At 35.4% G+C, this 26,987-nt stretch overlaps 1 protein-coding gene across 2 annotated transcripts in view; it reads right to left on the reverse strand.

The window, feature by feature from the left end:
* Nucleotides 1-4,194: 4,194 nt before the first annotated feature.
* LOC115438835 (glucosidase 2 subunit beta-like) overlaps nucleotides 4,195-26,987 on the reverse strand; it is a 479,883-nt gene continuing 457,090 nt past the window's right edge. For both annotated transcript variants that reach the window (XM_030162688.1, XM_030162687.1), the window contains exons 14-15: nucleotides 13,308-13,407; nucleotides 4,195-4,585 (exon numbers count right to left, since the gene is read on the reverse strand). In XM_030162688.1, coding sequence (XP_030018548.1) covers nucleotides 4,448-4,585; nucleotides 13,308-13,407 — 238 coding nt within the window. In that variant the 3' untranslated portion in view covers nucleotides 4,195-4,447. The remainder of the gene's footprint in view (nucleotides 4,586-13,307; nucleotides 13,408-26,987) is intronic.

The raw sequence follows: 26,987 nt of genomic DNA on the forward strand, positions 1-26,987 counted from the left end.
CATTGTAAAATACCTTAAAAATGAACACATTCTTTGACTTGTCCATGATAACATACTTCTACGCAGAGGATCTGGATTCAATTATTTCTGTTTTCGCAAAAAAATCCAAAGGGCGCCATTTCTGCTCCTCTACAGCAGCAACAACAGCTAGCACTAACTTAAGAGAAGCTAAAAAGATTCACATGACTTATAATCACATAAGAACGCTCAAATGTCACATTAGACCCCGTAATGTTCATATATTCTCGTGTTCTTATGTGAAGTTTGTTTCGGAGTCTGTTTTTGTGCTCAGAGCTGGTTAATTATTGACGTTAGCTAACTCCTTGTTTAAGCTAATAGTAGCTAATGTTGCTGCGGGGGACATTAATTCACTCAGGAGCAAAAATAAGGATTTTTTGGGGGAAAACTGAACAAAATCCTTTACGCAGAAATCAGTGAATTGGCTCTAATCATGGATAAAACCAACTCAGATGGTTGTTCATTTTAAAGATAAAATAAACAACCACCTCCGACTGCACCACACATGTAACGTAAGCAGTAAAAGATTTTAAGTAAGGCTTTAATAAAATAGCCATGGTCCTAATATTTGTGCTTATGAAGTAGTTATTATCTACAGTAGATACATTTACTGCATCTGATTTGTACTTAATCTAGCTGCTCTTCATCTACGTAATAATCTATCGGGGCTTTAAATGCAACACCTGACACTGTAACGAATATACTGTTGTGTCAAATACTTACCACAAATGGAGAACGAAAAAGTAAACAATTCAATAAGACTTAAACTTTGATATATTTATCTGTAGCATACGCTCTAAACCAGTGATTCTCAACTGGTGGGTCGTGACCAAAAAGTGGGTCGCAAACCTGTTTTCAGTGCGTTGCGGACCTTTGGGCAAAAAACAATGTTCGGAAACTAACCCTGTGCTTTATTTTTATGGAGTTGATTCCCACTCCCCAACAGTAGGTGGTGGTAATGCGCTGTAATGAGATTAACATCAGATATTTCACAGAACAAAAGAAGACCTAAAAGATTCTATTTCTATCGCAGTGAAACTCAGCCATGACAACGACAACATCAGATATGGTTTTACCGACACTGACGAAAAAAACCTCAGTAGTCGCTTTTCCATTGACCCTCAAATTGCGCAAGTTACATTACGTTAAAAATTTACCTTATGGAAAAACGACAATTTCGCCAAAAGTCTCATTTGTGCTGGCAAGAGGTGGTTTTTCGGGCATAGTGCAAATGGTATATCACGCAAAACTGTAATGGAAAGACCTTTGTTCGCAGCTAGAGTCAGGTGAATTAAAAAAATGGATGTTGATGTACGTTACAACAAGCGAAGAAGAAGAAGAAACATGTCGCGGTATGTGTGGACACACCAGGAAACCCAGTCATTTTTTAATTTAGTACGAAATAGAGGGCTAATATATAATTATAATATAATAATAATAATAATAATAATATAATAATAATAATATCTGTAAATCAACACCATATTTATGATTGTCAACATCTTTATGGAATGACTTGTCGTGTCATCTCACAATAATAAATAAACAAATCATCGCATTTGTGATTTAATGGAAAAACCGACATCACGCACTTCTGTTTTGTCGACGTTTAGTAAGTATCTGTAAACTTTTGCGCAGATGTCCAACGGAAAAGCGACTCTTGTGCTTAATTCTTGAATAAGTGCTAAAATGCACTTTTATTTTTAATCGAGTGCACATTTTTGGTTTTGGTTAAAATGTACCTAATCTATTGTTAAAGGGAATATTTCCCTCTTTAGCGTCGCCACCTGCTGGTCAGTTTGGTTCATTATTAAACTCGTCTTCTGTTTTTCATACTGTGATATTCTGTATTTTTTTTAACCCATAAAGACCCAGTGCTACTTTTGTGGCACTTGCCAAATTAACTTTCCTCTATTTTAACTTTTTTTCAAGTGATAGTTCACCATTTTTTTATATTATCCTCTGTATTTTCTGTTATTTCAGTGTAAATCACGTATTCTCCTATATTAAATTTACTGATCATGTAGATGTTCATAAAAGCTCAGATTAAAGTTGAGGATTATTACATGAAAAGCAGAGAAAACTGAAGAAAAAGTGACTTTTTCGCAAAGATACCTACAACAGAATCTAAAAACAGGCAACTCCATCCACTGTCATTGATCCAACTCCATGGGTTTTACTGGTGAATCAGTGTTGTAGAAGATGATGGTGTTTCCATGGTAACTACAGAGCTTCTGAATGTCCAAATGGGTCATATCTGATGACCATGAAAAGATGATGAACTGTATTTTACACCAATTATTTACATGTATTGATAGGATTAATGGATCAACAGGTATTAAACAGTTTAGATCAGTATGGTTTTGGTCGATGGTGTGTTTGGGTCTTTATGGGTTAAATTTGTCTTGTGTTTTCATACTGTGATATTCTGTATTATCTCAAGTTCAAAATAAATCATCTTTTTTTTTTTAACCCATACAGACCCAGAGCTACTTTTGTGGCACTTTCCAGATTTATTTTCCTCTATTTTAACTTTTTTCAAGTGATTTTTCACCATTTTTTAAATAATATTATCCTCTGTATTTTGTGTTTTTTCAGTGAAAATCACGTACTTTCACTGAAAACAGAGAAAAACTGAAGAAAAAGCGACTTTTTCGCAAAGATATCAATAACAGAATCTAAAAACAAGCATCTCCATCCATTGTCATTGATCCAACTCCATGGGTTTTACTGGAGAATCAGTATTGCAGAAGATGATGGTGTTTCCATGGTAACTACAGAGCTTCTGAATGTCCAAATGGGTCATATCTGATGACCATGAAAAGATGATGAACTGTATTTTACACCAATTATTTACATGTATTGATAGGATTAATGGATCAACAGGTATTAAACAGTTTAGATCAGTTGATGGTTTTGGTCGATGGTGTGTGTTTGGGTCTTTATGGGTTAAATTCGTCTTGTGTTTTCATACTGTGATATTCTGTATTATCTCAGGTTCAAAACAAACCTTTTTTTTTTTTTTTTAACCCATAAAGACCAAGAGCTACTTTTGTGGCACTTTCCAAATAAATTTTTCTGTATTTTAAATTTTTTCATGTGATTTATCACCATTTTTTAAATAATATTATCCTCTGTATTTTGTGTTTTTTCAGTGAAAATCATGTATTCTCACTGAAAACAGAGAAAAACTGTGAAAACTGAAGAAAAGTGACTTTTTCGCAAAGATATCAATAACAGAATCTAAATTTAAAAAAGCATCTCCATCCACTGTCATTGATCCAACTCCATGGGTTTTACTGGTGAATCAATGTTGTAGAAGATGACAGTGTTTCCATGGTAACTACGGAGCCTCTGAACGTCCAAATGGGTCATATCTGATGACCATGAAAAGATGACAAAATGTATTTTACAACAAATATTTACACATCTGATCATCAACTGGAATTGTCGGTTAATGTTTTATAAAATTAATCTCAGCTCAGATTTTTTGGCTTGAATTGAAACATTTCTAAGTTGTATGTCTACGTCTAGTTGTGTTGTCACGCACAAATTCGTGTGTTTTCAGGTCTTAGTTTTAGTATTAGTAATTACAGCATCTTTTATGAGTTTGTTTTAAGTTAATTTTAACCCAGTCTCACTTTTGTGTCAGTTCCCAAATGAATTTTTCTCTACATTGAACCTTCCTTAAGTGATTTGTCACCATTTATTGTAATATCTTCTGCATTTGGTATTTTTTCACTGAAAATCAGGTATTTCCTATATTTAATTCACTCATTATGTAGATTCATAAAAGCTCAGATTAAGAAGTTGAGGGTTATTATATCAAAAACAGAGAAAACTGAAGAAAAATGGACTTTCTCAACTAAATATATCATTAACTGAACATAAACCCAGTGTCTCCATCCACTGTCATTGATCCAACTTCATGGGTTTTACTGGTGAATCAATGTTGTAGAAGATGACGGTGTTTCCACGGTAACTACAGAGCCTCTGAACATCCAAATGGGTCATATCTGATGACCACGAAAAGATGACAAACCGTATTTTACACCGATTTTTTTAAAACGCATTAATAGGTTTAGTGGTTTAGAAATTATTAAATGTTTTAAATTAGTAGATGGTTTTGGTCTTTATGGGTTCATACATTGAGAAGTTTAACTGTAATCAGTTTGGGTTGTGGCCTGTGGGTCCTGAAGCCGGACCAGTTGAGAACCGCTGGTCTAAACCACGGCGTCACCGACTGAAAACAGAAGTGGATTAAAACAGTGTGTGAACATTGGAGTCCGGCCTTAGCTGGACTTTTTTTTGGAAGCGTATATGTTCTGACAACACAGATGTCAGAGGGGACCCTCAGGACCCCGGCCTGTCACCGCAGGCGAGCCGACGGGGGGGGGTGTTTAATGTAGGGTAGAGCAGTGAGGATGGGTCACAGTTCACTGTGCACGCCCCGCTGCTTCAGCACCGGCTGACAGGCCACAGGAGTCTGGAAGTCCATGATGTACTGGCATTTACTGGGCTCCTTCACCGATCGCAGGCCTGTCTCCGTTCCACATGTCAGAGTGACCTAGAAAAGCACAAAGACAGAAAAGTTGTGGTGGTGAGTGAGGAGAGGCCCAGTCCAGAGACGTTTCAGTTTTATCCGACTAAAAAGACGAGGGAAGACGCCGACGCAGCTTTGACTCAGGTCTGATCCAACACGTGGAAATAAAGTCTGAAGGAGGAATTATCCGAACGACGCAGCGATCTAATGAGTATGTGTGACATGTTAACCCTTTATAGACCACTCATAGAAACACTCTGGAGATTCAGAACTTCAACCTGAGTGTGATACTGGAGGACAGAACAAGGCTTTATTATGTTTGTGAAAGTGTTCGAATTTGTTATTGTCATGTAGAAAATCAAGGTCAATGAAGTTACCCTATTTGGTTCCTTACCCATAAGAGGCAATCAATCAATCAATCAATAAATCCAGGAAGTATATATAAAACCACATGTAATGGAAAGGGAACATGTATTTCAGAATATTAGAACATCACTTTTAGGACATTACAACAACATAAGTGCAGATCCAGACACAAAAACAACAAAAATGGAACAAATAACGAAGGAAATTAAGGAAAATGAACAAAATAAACATCAAAAACACACAAATTAAGTAACTATGACAGAAATTGAGGAAAGTTAACAAAAAACACCAAAAACAACACAAATGAAGCAAATATTGAAAGAAATGAGTAAAATTAACAAAAATAAACATAAAAAGGACAAAAAGGAAACAAATAATTAAGGAAATTGAGCAATAATGAAGCAAATAATGACAAAAATTGAGGACAATTAACAAAATAAACACCAAAAACAACACAAATGAAGCAAATAATGAAGGAAATTGAGGAAAAAAACAAAATAACAGCAAAAACAACACAAATGAAGCAAATATTGAAAGAAATGGAGGAAAAGTAACAAAATAAACACTAAAAAGGACAAAAATGACGCAAATAATGAAAGAAATTGAGGAAAATTTAAAAAATAAACACCAAAAACACTAAAAAAAAAATGGAGCAAATAACGAAAGAAATTGGAGAAAATTAACCAAATAAAAACCAAAAAGGACAAAAATGACATAAATAATGAAGGAAACTGAACATTAATGAAGCAAATAATGCAAGAAATTGAGGAAAATTAACCAAACACTAAAAGGACAAAAAAGGCACAAATAAATAAGGAAATTAAACAAAAATGGAGCAAACAATGCAAGAAATTGAAGAAAATTAACTAAATAAACACCAAAAACAACAAAAATCCAGTAAAGAATGAAAGAAATTGAAGACCTAGAAAAGCACAAAGACAGAAAAGTTGTGGTGGTGAGTGAGGAGAGGTCCAGTCCAGAGACGTTTCAGTTTTATCCGACTAAACAGAGACGAGGGAAGACGCCGACGCAGCTTTGACTCAGGTCTGATCCAACACGTGGAAATAAAGTCTGAAGGAGGAATTATCCGAATGACGCAGCGATCTAATGAGTATGTGTGACATGTTAACCCTTTATAGCCCTCATAGAAACACTCTGGAGATTCAGAACTTCAACCTGAGTGTGATACTGGAGGACAGAACAGGCTTTATTATGTTTGTGAAAGTGTTCGAATTTGTTATTGTCATGTAGAAAATCAAGGTCAATGAAGTTACCCTATTTGGTTCCTTACGCATAAGAGGCAATCAATCAATCAATCAATAAATCCAGGAAGTATATAAAAACACATGTAATGGAAAGGGAACATGTATTTCAGAATATTAGAACATCACTTTTAGGACATTACAACAACATAAGTGCAGATCCAGACACAAAAACAACAAAAATGGAACAAATAACGAAGGAAATTAAGGAAAATGAACAAATAACATCAAAAACAACACAAATTAAGTAACTATTGACAGAAATTGAGGAAAGTTAACAAAATAAACACCAAAACAACACAAATGAAGTAACTATTGACAGAAATTGAGGAAAGTTAACAAAATAAACACCAAAAAACAACACAAATGAAGCAAATATTGAAAGAAATGGAGTAAAATTAACAAAAATAAACATAAAAAGGACAAAAAAGGAACAAATAATTAAGGAAATTGAGCAATAATGAAGCAAATAATGACAAAAATTGAGGACAATTAACAAAATAAACAACAAAACAACACAAATGAAGCAAATAATGAAGGAAATTGAGGAAAATAAACAAAATAAACAGCAAAAAACAACACAAATGAAGCAAATATTGAAAGAAATGGAGGAAAAGTAACAAAATAAACACTAAAAGGACAAAAATGACGCAAATGAAAGAAATTGAGGAAAATTTAAAAAATAAACACCAAAAACACTAAAAAAAAAAAAATGCAAATAACGAAAGAAATTGGAGAAAATTAACCAAATAAAAACCAAAAAGGACAAAAATGACATAAATAATGAAGGAAACTGAACATTAATGAAGCAAATAATGAAGGAAATTGAGGAAAATTAAAAAAAACAACAAAAACAACAAAAACAACAAAAATGAAGCAAATATTGAAAGAAATTGAGGAAAAGTAACAATAAACATTAAACAGGACAAAAATGACGCAAATAATGAATGAAATGAGGAAAATTTACAAAATAAACACCAAAAACAATTTTTAAAAAATGGAGCGAATAATGAAAGAAATGGGAGAAAATTAACCAATAACACCAAAAAGAACAAAAATTACATAAATAATGAAGGAAACTGAACAATAATGAAGCAAATAATGAAAGAAATGGAGGCAACTAACAAAATAAACATCAAAAACAACATAAATGAAGCAATATTGAAAGAAATGGAAGAAAATGAACAAAATAAACATTAAAAAGGACAAAATTAAACAAATAATGAAGGAAATTGAACAATGAAGCAAATAAAAGAACTGAGGAAATGAACAAAATAAACAGCAAAAACAACACAAACGAAGCAAATATTGAAAGAAATGGAGGAAAATTAACAAAATAAACAGCAAAAACAACACAAAACGAAGCAAATATTGAAAGAAATGGAGGAAAATGAACAAAATAAACAGCAAAAACAACACAAATGAAGCAAATATTGAAAGAAATGGAGGAAAATGAACAAAATAAACCTAAAAGGACAAAAATGAACAAATAATTAAGGAACTGATAATGAAGCAATAATGAAAGAAACTGAGGAAAATGAACAAAAATAACATAAAAGGACAAAAAATGAAACAATAATTAAGGAAACTGAATAATGAAGCAAATAATGAAAGAAACTGAGGAAAATGAACAAAATAAACATAAAAAGGACAAAAATGAAAACAAATAATGAAGGAAACTGAATAATGAAGCAAATAATGAAAGAAACTGAGGAAAATGAACAAATAAAACATAAAAAGGACAAAAATGAAACAAATAATTAAGGAAACTGAATAATGAAGCAAATATTGAAAGAAATTGAGTATAATTAACAAAATAATTAATGCTAACACGAGCATAAACGAGGCTACGTTCAGGTCTGTCCCACCCATGAATGACACTAACCCTGCTTCCACTTCCACCGTTTGTTTCCAGTTTCTTCTCAAAAACCACTGTGCGTCCTGAATTAGTATTCAACCAAGAACCCGAAGTAATGCCATGGCTGCTGGACACCGTGGCATTATGGGACATGGCCGCTGTCGCTCCACGCGGTGCGAACAGTACACAGGAGGATGTGATTACCATTGTCATGACTTTAATGGGTGACTTTAACGCCCTCTGTGAGAGTGTAGAAGGGAAAAGCAACTTATTTTACTTCTAGGCGGTTTCCATAGCAACCTCTCACATCACACGGCACCCTGTAAGAGAATCCTTCTGCCGAACAAAGGCACCTGGAGAGGGAGGGAGATGGGAACTTGACAGGGTATTATTGTGCTAAAGTTTCAGTTCTGGTACAACTGGTGATTTGGGTTCATCCTGGACTGGGATTAAAAATGCAGCCTTTTGTTCCAGCATTTAGTGTCTAATGAACATCTGTGACATATTAACCCTTTATAGACCCTCAGAGAAATACTCAGGAGATTCAAAACTTCAACCTGAGAGTGGTTTTGGAGGATATAACAAGACTTGGTTACTTTTTGTGAAATTTTTCGAATTTTCATTGTCATGTAGAAAATCAAGGTCAGTGAAGTTACCGTATTTGGTTCCTTACCCATAAGAGGCAAAATAATAAATAAATAATGAAAATCAATCACTCAATCAATCAATCAAGGAGTGTATATATATAAAAAAAAACCACATGTATTTCAGAACAACATAAGTGCTGATCCAGACACAAAAACAACAAAAATGAGCAAATAATGAAGGAAATGGAGGAAAATTAACAAAAAACACACAAAAAAACCCCCACAAATAAAGCAATATTGAAAGAAATTGAGGAAAGTAACAAAATAAACATCAAAAAGGTCAAAAATGACATATATAATGAAAGAAATTGATGAAAATCAACTAAATAAACCATATCTGGTCCATGTTTTGATGGTTATAACATGTAAATGGTTACAGATGTGAACATAGTTCCTGTTGATCACTGATTGGAAGACAGATATGGACTTTGAATTAGTTGAGTTCTCCTCCAGTGAAAGTACCGCCCACTTCTATATCTCACTGGCCGATAGGCTATGAGCTCTGACCATCATTGCTTGGATGGATGGGTGGATGGATGGAAGGAAGGAAGGAGGGAGGGAAGGAAGGAAGGAAGGATGGATGGATGGATGGATGGAAGGAGGGAGGGAAGGAAGGTTGGATGGATGGATGGATGGAAGGAAGGAAGGAAGGAAGGTTGGATGGATGGATGGAAGCAAAGAGGGAGGGAAGGAAGATTGGATGGATGGATGAAGGAAAGGAAGGAAGGAAGGATGGATGGATGGATGGATGGAAGGAAGGAAGGAAGGTTGGATGGATGGAAGGAAGGAAGGAAGGAAGGAAGGTTGGATGGATGGAAGGAAGGAAGGAAGGAAGGAAGGTTGGATGGATGGATGGATGGAAGGAAGGAGGGAGGGAAGGAAGGTTGGATGGATGGATGGAAGGAAGGAAGGATGGATGGAGGATGGGAAGGAAGGAAGGAAGGTTGGATGGATGGATGATGGTATGGATGGAAGCAAGGAGGGAGGGAAAGGAAGATTGGATGGATGGATGAAAGGAAGGAAGGAAGGAAGGAAGGAAGGTTGGATGGATGGATGGAGGATGGAAGGAAGGAAGGTAGGTTGGATGGATGGATGGAAGGAAGGAAGGAAGGAAGGAAGGAAAGAAGGAAGGTTGGATGGATGGATGGATGGATGATGGAAGGATGGATGGATGGATGGATGGATGGATGGAAGGAAGGAGGAGGGAAGTAAGGATGGATGGGAGGATGGAAGGAAACGAAGAAGGATGGATGGATGGATGGATGATGGAAGGATGGATGGATGGATGGATGGATGGAAGGAAGGAAGGAAGGAAGGTGGATGGATGGATGGAATTGTTCTCTTTTTTTCATGATTTATTCTGATACTATCCTCTTTGTTTTGCATTTTCGGTGAAAATATTCCATTTTATTTACCGACGGTGCAGATGTTCTTCAAAGGCCATTTTATGAAAACGAAGTTCAGAAAAGTGTCTGATCAGTACAAATGAACCTGCTGTCACTGATCCACCTCCACATGTTTAACTGGTGAATGAATGTTCCAGAGGATGACGTAGTTGTGAGGCTGCTTAGACATGAACCCAGCGATGTGTTCACTGTCCGCGTGGAATCGTCACAGTCCTGAACTTGAATTGAATGAATAAGTGAAAGGATTTGGCTCAACCCTTCCCCCGAACACTCCCAGCATGCACTGCACACGGCTACTCCAGTCTGGATTAGTTGGAGATCCAGCGCTGTGAAACAATAGATCAGAGGTAGTTGGAGCTGAAGTAGAAAAGAGAAGCAGAGGAGTGTTTTCACCGCAGAAGGAGAGAGCGCTCAGCCAACGCCGGCTTCAGCATCTCAAATATAATGAGCGTCAACTTCTGACGAGCCTTCATTTATGCCCACTGCGTGCGGTTAGGAGGTCGTATCAAAGGAATTCAATTTAGTCTTTTCAACGCTTCCCCCTGGATGGAACGGAGACGCACATTTGCAAACGACATTTATTTGACTCTGATTGAAGGAGGAGGCCCCGAAAATGACACCATTAAAAGTGCTGCATTTTTAATTGAGCAAATGTTCGCACAAAAAAAAAAAAAAAAAAAAAAAAAACAGGAAATGGACCGCGGTAATGTGACTGGAAGAGAAGGAACCTGGGAAATGGAGTTGATTAACAGAACGACGCAACCGAAATGGGCATTAGGGATGAGATTCACACAGTCCTCTGATGTCACGACCAGAGGTGAACAACGGATCCTGGGAAATGAGCGTCAAATTACAGCACAACAACTGTTTACACCTTCAGCTGTAATACTGTTTATACACTATCTATCTATCTATCTATCTATCTATCTATCTATCTATCTATCTATCTATCTATCTATCTATCTATCTATCTATCTATTATATTAGCATTAATCATCTACCAGAAATAACGCTAATGCTAATGCTACTTTCAATTATAGCTGATTTCAAGCTAATGAAAAAGTTTTATGACAGTAACAAAAGGCTAAATTAGCTATTTAGCCACGTAGCTACTATCTATCTATCTATCTGTCTGTCTGTCTGTCTGTCTGTCTATCATATTATCATATTATATTAGCATTAATCATCTACCAGAAATAATGCTAATGCTAATGCTACTTTAATTATAGCTGATTTCAAGCTAATGAAAAAGCTTTAATGACATGTAGCAAAAAGCTAAATTAGCTATTTAGCCACGTTAGCTGCTATCTATCTATCTATCTATCTATCTATCTATCTATCTATCTATCATCTATTATATTAGCATTAATCATCTACCAGAAATAACGCTAATGCTAATGCTACTTTCAATTATAGCTGATTTCAAGCTATGAAAAGTTTTATGACAGTAACAAAAGGCTAAATTAGCTATTTAGCCACGTTAGCTGCTATCTATCTATCTGTCTGTCTGTCTGTCTGTCTTCTGTCTGTCTGTCTGTCTGTCTGTCTATCTATCTATCTATCTATCTATCTATCTATCTATCTATCTATCTATCTATCTATCTATCTATCTATCTATCTATCTATCTATCTATCTATCATATTATCATATTATATTAGCATTAATCATCTACCAGAAATAATGCTAATGCTACTTTCAATTATAGCTGATTTCAAGCTAATGAAAAAGTTTTATGTCAGTAACAAAAGGCTAAAATTAGCTATTTAGCCACGTTAGCTGCTATCTATCTCTATCTATCTATCTATCTATCTATCTATCTATCTATCTATCTATCTATCTATCTATCTATCTATCTATCTATCTATCTATCTATCTATCTATCTATCTATCTATCTATCCAACTGTAATGCATTACACGACTCCTGTACTTCTGAGCTTCATACAGACTCTCATCATAAATGGTGCATGTGCAGTAGACACCCCCCCCACCCCCATTGTGCAAGTTACTTCCAAAGTGTAATACATTACAGATTACTTGTTACTGTTATTTAAAAGTAATTCCTTATCTTATAATATTACTGTCTCAGAATTGTAATGTGTTACATGACTCCTGTATTCCTTTTGAGTTACATACAGACTGTCCAAAGTCAAAAAATACCCCCCCCCCCAGTACAACAAATATGAGAGCCTTGGGACACATAAATTTGTGCCACAAATTACATGTGGACGGATGGCGCAGTAAGTAACGCAACAGTCCTCTGATGTTTGAATTCCAGCAGGAACACTTGCATTTTTTTTCAACATTTTCCATGTTCAAATAGGGGGCGTCGTCACCCACTGGTTGAACACCAACAGGGAACAGAAGTTTCCTGCTGCATTTTTGATTCCTTAAAGTCTCATGGTCTTGCTGTTTTTTTGGGTATATTTTTTCATTTGAGCAATTAACCCTATAAGGCCAAAAGTATCATGTTTGATATATGAGTTTTGAAACCCTCTACATGATCAGTGTGATATTTTTCTTTCTTGAAAAACCTGATGTATACAATTAGATACATGCAATACACAGATAATCCACCAGGGGGAGGAATTCATTCACCAGAGGCCTTTCCAGTGACACTACAAGAATGTCATTAATGAGGAAGGAGGAAGAACTTTGTCATTTTTGAAAAAGAATTACCAATTTGTTAGACATGTTTGTGTTATATTATGTTTTTGTTTGTTCAAAAATAACAATGTTTCAGCATTGAGACCTGATGTATCAAATATGATACAAAATTCAAGCTCATACATGGAAATTGATATTTGAAAAAACATTTTTTTGGTTGTTCAGAAGGACCAATAAAGGCTCCAGTTTCAAAGAACTGGAATTTTGTGTCAATGATTTAACGGTTCAGGCTTTACAGGGTTAAACTATGGGTGAAAAGTGTGTTGTAACGCAAATGAACATGTACCGAGTAAAAGATGACTGAAAATTGATTAGTAATGCCTTACACTACTGTGTTACAGCAAAAAGTAATCTATTACTGTAATGCATTACTTTAGTAACACAGTACTCCCAACACTGGTTGTGTTGTACTGTGCTGCGTTGGATTGTGTTGTCTTGTCAACAGGGTTCTCCGTTCTCATAGACCAGGTTCTACTGGTTCTTTGATGTGTGTTGTGTTGTGTTATGTTGCCTGATGTTGTGTTGTGTTGCTGGTTCTCACCGTGGTGCTCCGTGAACCCCCCTGCCAACAGGGTTCTCCGTTCTCATAGACCATCTGACTGTACTGGTTCTTGGGGGTTCCGTCCCACATGCCCCATATTCTGGAAAAAGCAGAACAGAACCTGTTTGTAGGTGCAGTGTAAACCTAATGAACCACCTGTAAGCACAAACATCTACTGCACAAGTCAGAACCAAAGCCTTTCTATTTCTAGAACCGGTGCCGATCACTCAGTTGCTTATTAAATCCGTCTCCAGGGTGGACGTTCTGGCAGCGTCTCCTTCGGTTCCTGGCTCTGGAGCCCCCTCTCGTCTTAAACAATGGAGGGGAATATTAATTACCATTTTGTCGGAGTTGACTGTGTGCAGGAACACACGAGGGAAGGACAGAGAACAGACGAACGGTCGCCAGTGAAGCCCGTCTCAGACGAAGCCCAGCGCCGCTAATTACAGTCTCACCAAACATTTCAAGGGGACTTTGGACAAACAAAGCCCCCCAGAGCCAGTGGACCCCGTCCAACAGACGCAGACCCAGACAGATGCCAATTCATTACACGTCCGCTCGGAACGTTCCTCTGATCTGTGCTTCAACTTTGAGGTGGCGTGGGACCGGGTTGTCAGTACGAACACTGAGCGCCTTTACATTCACGCTAACACCATCATTATGGGATTTATGGAAACATCAGGTTAGTCAAGTCAGAAGATTAATCCATTTAAAAATTATTCGATGGCAATTTTCAAAAATCGAAGCTTCGTTCCTTAATTCCGGTGCCGTTAAACATTGGTTCCACTGTTGTGTTTCACACGGACACTTATTGTGACACACATGAGTTTATTCTATTCTTATATACTAATATACTTCTATACAGTTAATATTGTTATTTATACACCGATATTTCTATATACACTTTTAAACAGTTAATATTGTTGTTATATTTATATCTCTATCTATCTATCTATCTATCTATCTATCTATCTATCTATCTATCTATCTATCTATCTATCTATCTATCTATCTATCTATCTATCTATCTATCTATCTATCTATCTATCTATGTGTTTATACAGTGAATATTGTTGTTATTTCTATGTAGATATTTCTATATGCACTTCTATATTGTTAATATTGTTGTTATTTATATATCGATATATTTACTTCTATAGAGTTAACATTGTTATTTATACATAGATACTTTTATATATACTTTAATATTGTTATTTATAAAATATTTTTATATATACTTTTAATATTGTTGTTTATATATAGATTTAAAAAAAAAAAACTTCTGTACAGTTAATATTGTTATTTATATATAGATATTTATGTATACACTTTTATACAGTTAATATTGTTATTTATATATAAACATTTCTATATATACTTCTATACAGTTAATATTGTTTTATTTTCATATAGATATTTTTATATATACTTTTATACTGTTAATATTCTTATTCATACTGTATATAGATATATTTATATAACTTCTATAGAGTTAACATTGTTATTTATACATAGATACTTTTATATATACTTTAATATTGTTATTTATAAGGATATTTATATATATACTTTTAATATTGCTGTTTATATATAGATTTTTAAAATATACTTCTATACAGTTAAAATTGTTGTTATTTATATATACATACTTATATTTACACTTTTATACAGTTAATATTGTCATTATTTATATATAGATATTTCTATATTTACTTCTATAAAGTTAATATTGTTTTATTTAAATATAGATATTTTTATGTATACTTTTATACTGTTAATATCTTTGCAATTTATGTATAGATATATTTATATATACTTCTATAGAGTTAACATTGTTATTTATCCATAGATACTTTTATATATACTTTTAATATTATTTATATAGATATTTTTATATGTACTTTTGATACTGTTGCTTATACAGTATATAGATATTTTTAAATATACTTCTACACAGTTAATATTCTTGTTATTTATATATAGATATTTTTATATATACTTCTATACAGTTAATATTGCTTTTATTTATATATAGATATTTATATATATACTTTTATACTGTTAATATTGTAATTTATATCTAATATTTGTACATATACTTTTACTTTTTATATTTTTGTGGTTGTTTCAGCTATTTGTCATATTCCGACATGTCTCTTTCAAATTTTTCCTTTTTTTTTTAAAATAAAAATAATCATTTAATCAAATCGAATAAAATAATTAATACATTAATCGATGACATGAATAATTAACAGCTGTAAGTGATCATGTAAACAGTATAATCTGATCTGTTTTTGTCAGGTTAACACACCATGTCTTCAGCATGTATACCTGTTAATCTGGTTTATTTTATTCTTTTACATCTGCACATGTTGACAAATAATTAAATGGTAGAAAACTCAGTTAAACATGAGACGATTGTTTCTCCCATACTGGACTGAAGCGTCTAAACCAGAGTTTATCAATTATAAAACTCAGTGGATTCCATGTTTATTCTGTGCTTTTCATGGATGATTGAACATTTTATTCAAATGCGTTTTTTTTTTTTTCTTTAAATACTAACTATTTAGGACAGAGGATAAACAGCCAAATCCCATCCTAACCTTTTAAGGGAAATGTCAAGCAAAAAAAAAAAAAAAAAAGAGCAAACCTGAGAGTCTGAAAGCTTTTTTGTTAAGACACTGTCAATATTCTGTTAATCATTCAGGATAAAGAGCTACAAGGAGCAATAAATGGAGCGTGTTGTTCTTCTAATCTGTGGAAGTGCTTTCGTCGGCGGTGCCAGCTCCGTCACAACCCGACAACACTTGATCAATGCTCCTACTTTGACCTTGAACGGCGGATTAAAGCCCAAAGATCCGCTTTGTTCTTTGACATCTGCTTTTAGCGTCAGAGGAGCTAATCCGAAGCCTTTTGAGGCATTTTCTGATTTTTTTTTTTTTTTATCACTTAAGTCAGGGATGTCAAACTCATTTTAGGGTTAGGGTTTGTCAGGACAAGCAGCGGTAGCAGCTAGCTTCAAAATGTTAACAATATTAGCTAAATGTTTGTGTCACTTTGTGTGTAATGCATGTGTATAAATCGTAAGTTGAGGCTTAACCCTATAACACCAAACACATCATATTTGATGCATGAATTCTGAAGCTCCTAAAATTCCTAAATAAAATCATATATATATAAGTCAGACTGTTGTAGCTACTTCAGTTCAGTGAGTAAATGTGCTGTTCAGTGTTTCAGCTCTTCCAAAGCCGCTTCGCTCTTCAGTCCCTGGTGTCTTTTCCGTCACCTGTGATGCTCGTGGTTTATTTACGAAGCCTGAGCGGGTCAGTCGTAGGTGAATCGCTCAGACGAGTGGAAACCAAGCGGACCTGAGAGTCTTTCCTTTGATTGGGTGTTAGCGCCCTGTTAGCACCGGGAGCCCCTCAGATGGATTGCTGTCAGGGTCTGCAGACGTGGAAGGTGCGACGGCGCTCTGGCTCGTGCTGCTCGTTGACCGCCGATCCCCCTGCCCGTCACCTCTGCGCCTCCTCGTTTATCAGGACCCCCTGGTTCCTTCACCTGGCCTTCGTTCACTTCTTAATCTCCATTCCGGCTCCGTCAGCCCTCCCGTGGCCCAGGAGGCGGCGGAGGTCCTGTCAATTAGACTTGACTTATCTCTGAGACGTGGTCGACACTCCAGTCATTTGGACTCACAGGCGTCAAGAGATGAAATCTTATTGACAGATCATTCCCTGTAATAATACCTACTTGTACTGGGTATTGGCAGGCCATTTTCTACAGTCGGTCTGCGGTTATCGGACTACCAGACTGGTATTCAGACCAGTAAAATAATATAAATAATAGGATAAGAACTTTCGAGTCAAAAAAAGTCAAATTCCGTAATGAAAATGTTTACATCTATGAATTGTACTCGAACATAACATGAACAACTATGAACCTGAAAATTCTTAAGAAAAATAAGCGCAATGTTAACAGTATTACGGCTTAGTTTATCATTTATACATGTGAATCACAACTTAGAGATCACAGTGGATCTACAAATACAAAAAACATTTAATAACTGGCAGAAAATTATTAAAATTCCACATACTTCTCTTAAGAGATTTCAGGTTATTCACATTTTTTAAATAAAAGGCTAGTCTGTAAATGTAAATATTCTTGTGTAATGTAACTTTTTTTTTTTTTTTACGCTAAAACAAAGAGAAAAATTAGCAGTTTTCATAATTTATAGGTTATTATGATAGTATTTTACTGCTCGGATCATTTTTAGATTGAAACCTAAAATGATTCCAACATCCTTAATTGTTAATATCTTCAGTGTAATTTTTTGCTTTTCACAAATTCATCCCAGGGGCCGGATTTAACCCTTTGGCCCCTGGGCCACATGTTCGACACCTGTGCTGTACAGGGTACCTACTCTGTATCTACAGAAAAAATCCAGACTTTTTCAAATATTGCTATTTCTTCCCCAAGACCTTGACTTGTAATAACTCTGAGGTAAAGTAATAACTGTTTTTTTTTCCTGTTCGCCTGCTTCCCTCAGTGCAGCCTCAGAATCACATCCCATAATGTGCAATAATCCCTAAAATGTGAATTATGTGCAATAAGTATAACACTAATCTAATGTCCTGCAAGAACAATCCAATATTTATTCAATATTTGTCAAAAATAAATGCATTATTTTTATACAGACCTGGTTCATAGGTATATATACTTTTTAAATTGGAAATACATACTGTTAATACTGTTAATTGTGCCTATTCATATTTTATACAGTTTCATTTTTATTTATTTATTTATTTATTTTATTATTTATTTATTTATTTTTATTCAAGTTTTTATTTGATTTTGTAATGGAGACTTGACATGTTTTACATTCACAAAATACAAGTAAATAATTATGTAAATAAATAAAAAAAGTCATAAAAACAAATAGATATATACATATATTAGTGCTGGGCAGCGACTAAAATTTTTAATCGCAATTAATCGCGTGGATTTCTGTGATTAACCCTTTCATGCACGAATTATGACAACCATAGTCGAGATTTTTTTCTTTCTTCTTGTTTTTATCCCCCCTTAGGCATGAAAAAAAAAGCAATTGAGTTTTTTTTTATGAAGTTACAAACATGTCCATGCGTTTAATTTTTGAAGGAAAGAAATGTGTTTAAAACCCAATATCAGAAAGTGAGATAAAACAAATGAAAAAATTTTAATCCTACTAATCTGATGTTTTCTCACATTTTAACATATTCTACTGCTAGTTATTACTCACTTCATGGAGGTAATATGCAAAAAAAAAAAAAAAAAACTTTTTGTCCAACAAATAGCAATTGATTTACACTAAAACATGTTTGTGCAGATCAGGTTTATCCAGAACAGCAAAGTTACAATAATGGTATAAATTGCAGTTTATGGGATGATGCATAAGTGTCCACTGTGTTGGCTGATATGAACTAAAACAACAAAACCCATGAATATACAAGAGAACAGCTGGAGAATAGCTGTCCACTGTAGTGACCACTATGTATGAAAGAGTTAATCACGATTAATCGCATAGTTATGGGAGTGGTGGTGGTACCAGCATTAAGAGTGTGTATTGCCTTTAAGTGATATTTCAGACTGGAAGTACTCCGGTGACAAAAAATAATTCCACATGTCAGTGCTTCCAAACAACTGTGTCCTTCTCAACCCCACCATCTGAAGACATTTAAAATGAAAATGTCCATGGAACAGACCAGTACTTTTCTCCATGTTTATGTCCACACCAGTTTATTTCCGCTTGTGAGTGATTGACAGGAGTCTTAAGCCCACTAATAAATACTAATACTAATAAGCCCAATAATATGTGGTGTTCAGTTGTTAAACGCAAGCAAAGGGGGCCCTCTAGTGGTCAGAATAAATTGCACTAACATATTTTTTGTACTTGCAGTGTTCCCGTAGCCAGTTTGGACATAAGAAGGAACTAACAGACACGTATTTCTTTTCTTTTCAGAAAAGAACAAAACAATCTATCTGTACAATTGTTTTTCTGTGTATATCTCCAGTGATTTCACTTCTTGACCCCCCCCCACCCCCTTCCCCTTTTTTTTTAAACAACAAAACATTAATAAAAAACTAATGATAATACAAACAGTAGCTAAACAAATGTGGGTTTGTCCCTTTTGCGTGTTCATAAAGTCCATCTATGGTTTCCAGCATACCTCAAATTTGTCATGTTCAAGTCTCAAAGCAAATGTGAAATGATTTTTTTATTTTTTATATTCTACAAAGTTCTATTCTTATGTTACTTCATTCAATTGTAAAATTTTTACGATATTTTCTTATCTTAGTTGTTAGTTTTTGTAATTTTACATTTGCTCTATTCTTATTTCTGTGGTAGTGGTGTTGCACTCCTAATTTCATTGTACACACAATGACAATAAAGGCCATTCTATTCTATTCTATTCTATTCTATTCTATTCTATTCTATTCTATTCTATTCTATTCTATTCTATTCTACTCTATTGCATGGCTACTTTTTTGGTTGAGATTGTACCTGTTGTTTGTAGTAGAAAAGTTCATTAAAACAAGTGGTTCCAGGTACAACAAACCCCGCCCCTCCCACGTATTGTAGCTTATTTTTAGCATCGATCCAGCTGATGTCATCATGTATATGCATGTGCTGATGTCAGCATATCAATTGCCTCTATATATATGTGAAATTTGAAGTAAATTGAAACAAAATTGATGTTTTTATAGACATGTGAAATTTCGCCCATTATAAGTAAATGGGAGAAAAAAAAGATTTTAAAAATTCATTAAAAATTTTAACTTCGACATATTTTTCCCAAAATGTAAAGGAATTTATGCTGGGTCACTGGCAATCTATAAACCAAATTTGGTAAGAATTCAACAAATAGTTTTGGTGCTACAGACATTCGAAATTTCGCCCATTATAAGTAAATGGGGAAAAAAAGATATTTAAAAATTCATAAAAAATGTAAACTTTGACCTATTTTTCCCGAAATGTAATGACAGTTATTCTCGGTCACTGGCAATCTATAAACCCAATTTGGTATGAATTCAACCAATAGTTTTGCTGCTCCAGACATGTGAAATTTTGCCCATTGTAAGAAAATGAAAAAAACAAAAAAAAAAAAGATTGCAAAAATTCCTCAAAAATTTTAACTTTGACCTACTTTTCCAAAAATGTAATCACATCTATTCTGGGTCACTGGCAATCTACAAACCCAATTTGGTATGAATTCAACCCATAGTTTTGCTGCTAAAGTGTTAACAAACAATCAAACTAACAAACCAACCAAACTGAAAACAATACCCTTTGCCTCCCCTTTGGGGGGCGGGGCAATAAATGTATGAATAAATACATAATTTGCAGTAAATTATGTTTTACTGACAGAAACCTTTTCAAAACATATAAAATCACAAAAGTGCACGAATATCACACAAACAAGTTTCACTAGAATCATTCCAGTACTGACCGGTTAATGAAATCCTATTAGGTTTGTTTTGTTTTATACTTTCCTCATGTATTTCTATTATGTGCCTTTGTACATACTCTAAAATTCTACTATGAGAGAAACTTTTTTCAATTATTCATTAAGATTTTCACACAAAATTCCAGAATTGTCAATGTTAAAAATTCCATATTTCTTAAAAGACTTTGAAGACCTGCACAAACACCTCCAAACAGCAGCATACCGGGCCTTATTCTTTCATTTCATGGCACTAGAATTCATAAAAATGACTCTGTGTTACTCTGACCCTGTGATAGGCAATACATCATACTCTAAATGTGCCAAATGGACCTCACTGAAACAATGACAACTTCATTTTCCATCCCAATTCATCACAGTTTGGCTTGAAGCTGCAGCCATGATGCAGCCCATGCTCTCCTGCACTGGCAGCAGCAGGGCCTGTCTCCTGAAATTATCTGGGTTACTGTATGTATTTTCTCCCATCTACATGTTGGATGATGTGCTGCACCTGTTTTCTACTGCCGTTTGCTTTGAACAAAATGGTTCACAGCCAAACATTAGCATTCAGAGCACGACGACGCTCGGACAAGGAAAACAAACCGGTTCCTGCTTTCAGTCAAATGAAATAACATGAATGAACGCAATTAAAGAATACAAATACAGCTGACAGAGGAAATCACCCCTAAAGCTTTTTTCTGATTTATATTTCCAACTCAAATTTAACCCATAAAGACCCAGTGTGACTTTTGTGTCAGTTTCCAAATGAATTTTTCTCTCCATTTAACCTTTCTTAAATGATTTATCACCATTTATTGTAACTAGTGCGTTGACCTGTGGGGATCTACAGGTTCTAGACGTAGTAGTTTTTATTCTGTTATAATATCATTCAGTTGAATAACCTCTCAGCTGACATGTCTGTTTCTGCACATGTATTTGACACCATGGCAACGTGGCCCTATAGTTTATCTGTTGCTAGGCAACCCACTTCAATTCTATGATTCTGATTCTGATATGATTGTAAGGCTATTGTATTCCAAAATTACCAGTATCTCCCAAAATATATCAATGGTCTGTTCTTTGACCAAAAATACATAAGTATGCCAAACTGCAGCAGTTATCTCTTTCCAGATCTTGTATGATACCCGAGACACACAAAGTCCACCTTCCTTTTATAATATAGACTAGTGCGTTGACCTGTGGGGAACTACGAGTTCTACATGTAGCGGAGAATAAACTCTGATCCAGTTCATTCCTTTACTTTCTTGATAAATTCCACTGGCATTTTCAGTTGAATAACCTCTCAGCTAGGGATGGGAATCGATAAGAATTTAACAATTCCGATTCCATTATCAATTTTGCTCATTGATTCTTGTTGGGCGAGGGAATAAGAGTACAAACGGGTGTGTTTGCATTAACTGTGTTTTATAGTTCCATCTCTGCACAGAAAATATAGCATATACAGTATGTACAAATAATAATAACAGATGACGCCAAGCCCGGTTGTGGGGGGGGGGCAGTGAAAGTGAAACTACAGACGCTTTACTAATTTGTCTATTGCCACATTTCCACTACGTCGGACCAGTTCGATTCGGCTCGTCTCCCATTGTTGTGCACCTCATTTCCTTTCCCCTACCTTCGGAAACTTGTATTTGAGAGGGTACAACGTTTGTTGTCCACACCGGAACCAGAACTGGGCCCAGTGTTCACTCTGCTGCTACATTCACAAGCACTACTAAGTAGCATATCAAATACGTGACATTCCTGTAAATTCCTGTCACTTTTTCTTCAGTTTTCTCCATTTCTAATCTAATAACCTTCAACTTTAATCAGAGCTTTTATGAACATGTACATGATCAGTGAATTAAATATAGGAAAAAACATGATTCTTACTGAAAAAACATAAAATACAGAGGATAATATCTATATTCTAAAAGGGAAGTGCACAAGTCCGGAAAGAGCTGACTGCTGCAGTTTGGCATATTCATGTATTTTTGGTCAAAGAACAGACTAGCAAAAACGGCAAGTTGATAGGATTGATATTTTGAGAGATATTAGTCATTTTGGAATACAATATCCTTACAATCATACCAGAATCAGAATCATAGAATTGAAGTGGGTTACCTAGCAACAGATAAACTATAGGGCCACGTTGCCATGGTGTCAAATTTCATGTGCAGAAACAGACATGTCAGCTGACAGTAGGGATGGGAATCGAGAACCGGTTCTTTTAGAGAACTGGATCCCAGTAGCTCGATTCCTTGGAATCGTTTGCCTGCCTGCTTAACGATTCTGCTTATCGATTCCGCCTTCGTTGCACAAGCTCAATGACATCACGTGTACGCTGCATTGTTTTGGTCAGAACATAGCCAACATGGTGTTGAGGCAGAAACAGTCTAAACAGACGACACCAGGTCCACTGGAACACTGTCAAAGCTTCCATGTCTTCAAAAGGGTGGAATCCCTCCAATATGTTCAAACATTTGTCCACAGCATGTGATTCATTTACAGGAATGTCACGTATTTGATACGCTACTTAGCGACATTTGTGAATGTAGCGGCAGAGTGAATGCCGGGCCCAGTTCTGGTTCTGGTGCGGGCAACAAACATCGTATCCCCTCAAATACAAGTTTCCGAAGGTAGGGGAAAGGAAATGAGGTGCACAACAACGGGAGATGGGCCGAGCCGAGCCGAACCGGTTCCATGTAGTGGACATGCGGCAATAGAGGAATTAGTAAAGCGCCTTAAGTTTCACTTTCACTGCCCCCCCCCCCAAACCAGGCCCGGCGTCATCTGTTATTATTATTTGTACATACTGTATATGTTATATTTTCTGTGCAGAGACGGAAATATAAAAGACAGTTAATGCAAACACACCCGTTTGTACTCTTTTACTCCCTCACCCAATGAGAATCAATAGGGAATCAGATTGATAAGCAAAATTGATAATGGAATCGGAATCGTTAAATTGGTATCGATTCCCATCCCTATCAATTTCATAGCCGTATTATGCATATAGATAGACTTCACTTCAAACATAAGTAGGCAAAAACACTCCAATACATAGAAATAAATCAACCAAAAAAGAAAACAAATATCGCACAAATGTACATTTATTAAACGGATAAATAGGTTTGTGTAAAAGAACAGATTTAGCCAATTTGAGCAAAGTATATTAAAACAGATGTATATTTCAGCACATGGATTGAAACTCCGGATGATTACGATCAGTACTTAAGATAAAAACTGGGTAAAAAAACTAAACAAAAGCACAGACGTCTGTATTTTTGAGTTAATATTAATAGAAGTGTCAGATTTTCTGTCTTTCTTGCTCCTTTTTGGTCGTATTCATTATTTAGTAAATCTGGCTCTGGAAATCCTCCGTACATCCTACCCTTTAGAACTGCCCCACATGGTTGTACAAACTTGAAGTCCGTGTTCCACATGAAGTCCAGATGCTTTACAAGGTTAACTTTGCTCCCTTGTTGACCCGAATCGGGGAAGACTATGAACGCTGCTCTGTGCTCGCTCTATGTTTGGTAGTGGAAATCAATTCTACGGGAAAAAAAAAAAGAATATTCCTTCACAGTTCTTGCTCATGTTCGACTACGTTACCACTTATTCCCCCGTAGACCTGCTTCCCTAAAGTGGATAAGAAGCTGCTCAAACAGGATTTACAAAGACCCGGACCACATAGAGCGACGGCTTTACCAAATCGTATGTTTTATTACCCTGGCTTCTATAGACGTCTTCGATCGTCTGACCTCGCTGTTGCAGAAGTCGACTCGACCAAACCTGTATCACCTTCGATGCTTCTACGTTTTACAGTTAAAACCTCTGATCTGGGTTTTCTTTACATTCTCTCCCCAGTAGTAGTGTTTTTTTTTTTTTTTATATGGTCAAATATCGGTATCAATACTTGTATATTGATAAGGCTTCTTTTAAACAACTCTGACTTTTTCCGATATTCACAGGCCCGTAGCTTCATTACCGTGTTTCCTGGTCTACCTAATGATTCCGTTTTAGATGGTTTCCTGACACCGATCCCCGCTGTGAAAGCCTCAGGTTCACATATCTGCAATCAATGCCCATCCTTTGGGAGACGATACCAGGGGAAGTTGAGGAGGAGATTCTGTTTTCTAGACGTGGCTTTATTGGACGTAAATGCAACACCAAGGCTCAGATCTGTGACTGTAACACTGGTCAAACACTGATCATGACATTAGGAGAAAAACTGTGTGATTGTACCTTTACCCAGTCCACTTTAACCAAATATGAGATTAGAATAGCTCTAGAATGTCAGAATGTTGAGTTATCAGTTACTTCCAAATTGTAATCCATTACAGATTACTTGTTGCTATTATTTAAAAGTAATTCCTTTCCTTACAATATTACTGTCTCAGAATTGTAATGCGTTACATGACTCCTGTATTACTTTTGAGTTACATACAATCAACCCCCGCCCCCAAATACAACAGTATAAATTTGTGTCCCGAAGTAAATGTGGATGGATAGCTCAGTCAGTAATGCTACAGTCTATGACAGGGTTTTGCCCCGTCTATGCCTGGAAAAATTTGTGGGACCAGAGGATGGTACATAATTCTAAAAATAACATGACGGACCTGGATGCACCCACCCCCGCCCGTATAATTTTATAGTTTTCCATAAACTAGCATTTAGCATTAACTCACCCATGATCCCTAGCACTTATGAGTGTAGTTATATGTAGTATAACTATATATGTATGGTTATACTATATGTAGCTATATGTAGCATAGTTTTATAGTATTCTAAAAGCTAGCATTAACATTAGCTCACCCATGATCCCTAGTAGTTATGGGTGTAGTTATAGGTCATTATACAGTACGTAGTATAGTTTTATAGTTTTTCCATAAGCTAGCATTTAGCATTAGCTCACTTATGACCCCTAGCACTTATGGGTGTAGTTTTATGGAGTATAACTATATATGTACAATTATACTACATGTAGTTATATGTAGCAAAGGTTTATCGTTTTCCATACGCTAGCATTTAGTATTAGCTCACCCATGATCCCTTGCACTTAAGGGTGTAGTTACATACAGTATGTCTCTATAGTTATGTCTCTATAGTTATACTACAGGTAGCTATATGTAGCATAGTTTTATAGTATTTTAAAAGCTAGCATTAACATTAGCTCACCCATGATCCCTAGTACTTATGGGTGTAGTTATAGGTCATTATACAGTATGTAGTATAGTTTTACAGTATTCCATGAGCTAGCATTTAGCATTAGCTCACCCATGACCCCTAGCACTTATGGGTGTAGTTTTGTAGAGTATAACTATATATGTACATTTTTACTACATGTAGTTATTTGTTGTTATATGTAGCATAGGTTTATAGATTTCCATAAGCTAGCACTTAGCATTTGCTTACCCATGACCCCTAGCACTTATGGGTGTAGTTATATGTTGTTATGTGTAGTATAGTTTTACAAAAGCTAGCATTTAGCATTTAGCATTAGCTCACCTATGACCCCTAGCATTTACGGGTGTAGTTACATAGAGTAAAACCATATATCTGTAGTTATACTACATGTAATTATATGTAGTATAGGTTTATAGTTTTCTATAAGCTAGTATTTAGCATTAGCTCACCAATGACCCCTAGCACTTATGGGTGTAGTTATATGGAGTATAACTATATATGTATAGTTATACTACATGTAGTTATATGCAGTATAGTTTTATAGTATTCCATAAGCTATCATTTAGCATTAGCTCACCCATGACCCCCAGCAGTTATGGGTGCAGTTATATGTAGTATAACTATATACTGTATGTATAGCTCTACTACATGTTGTTATACGTAGTATATTATTATAGTTTTCCATGAGCTAGCATTTAGCATTAGCTCACCCATGATTTCTAGCACTTATGGGTGTAGTTATATGTAGTATAACTATATATGTATGGTTATACTACATGTAGTTATATGTCGTATAGTTTTATAGTTTTCCATAACCTAACATTTAGCATTAGCTCATCCATGATCCCTTGCGCTCCCACAGGTCTTGCCCAAATATGGTCACTTCTGAGTCAAAAATGGCAAAATAGCAACAACAAAAACACAAAGTACTGCCTTCAAGACAGAAGTTCAGCGATAAACGAGTGTTTAGATCTGTGATGCAAAACAGTGCAACACTAGCCACCGTTAGCTA

Source organism: Sphaeramia orbicularis, chromosome 18 (assembly GCF_902148855.1).
Source record: "Sphaeramia orbicularis chromosome 18, fSphaOr1.1, whole genome shotgun sequence".
Classification (NCBI taxonomy): Eukaryota; Metazoa; Chordata; class Actinopteri; order Kurtiformes; family Apogonidae; genus Sphaeramia; species Sphaeramia orbicularis.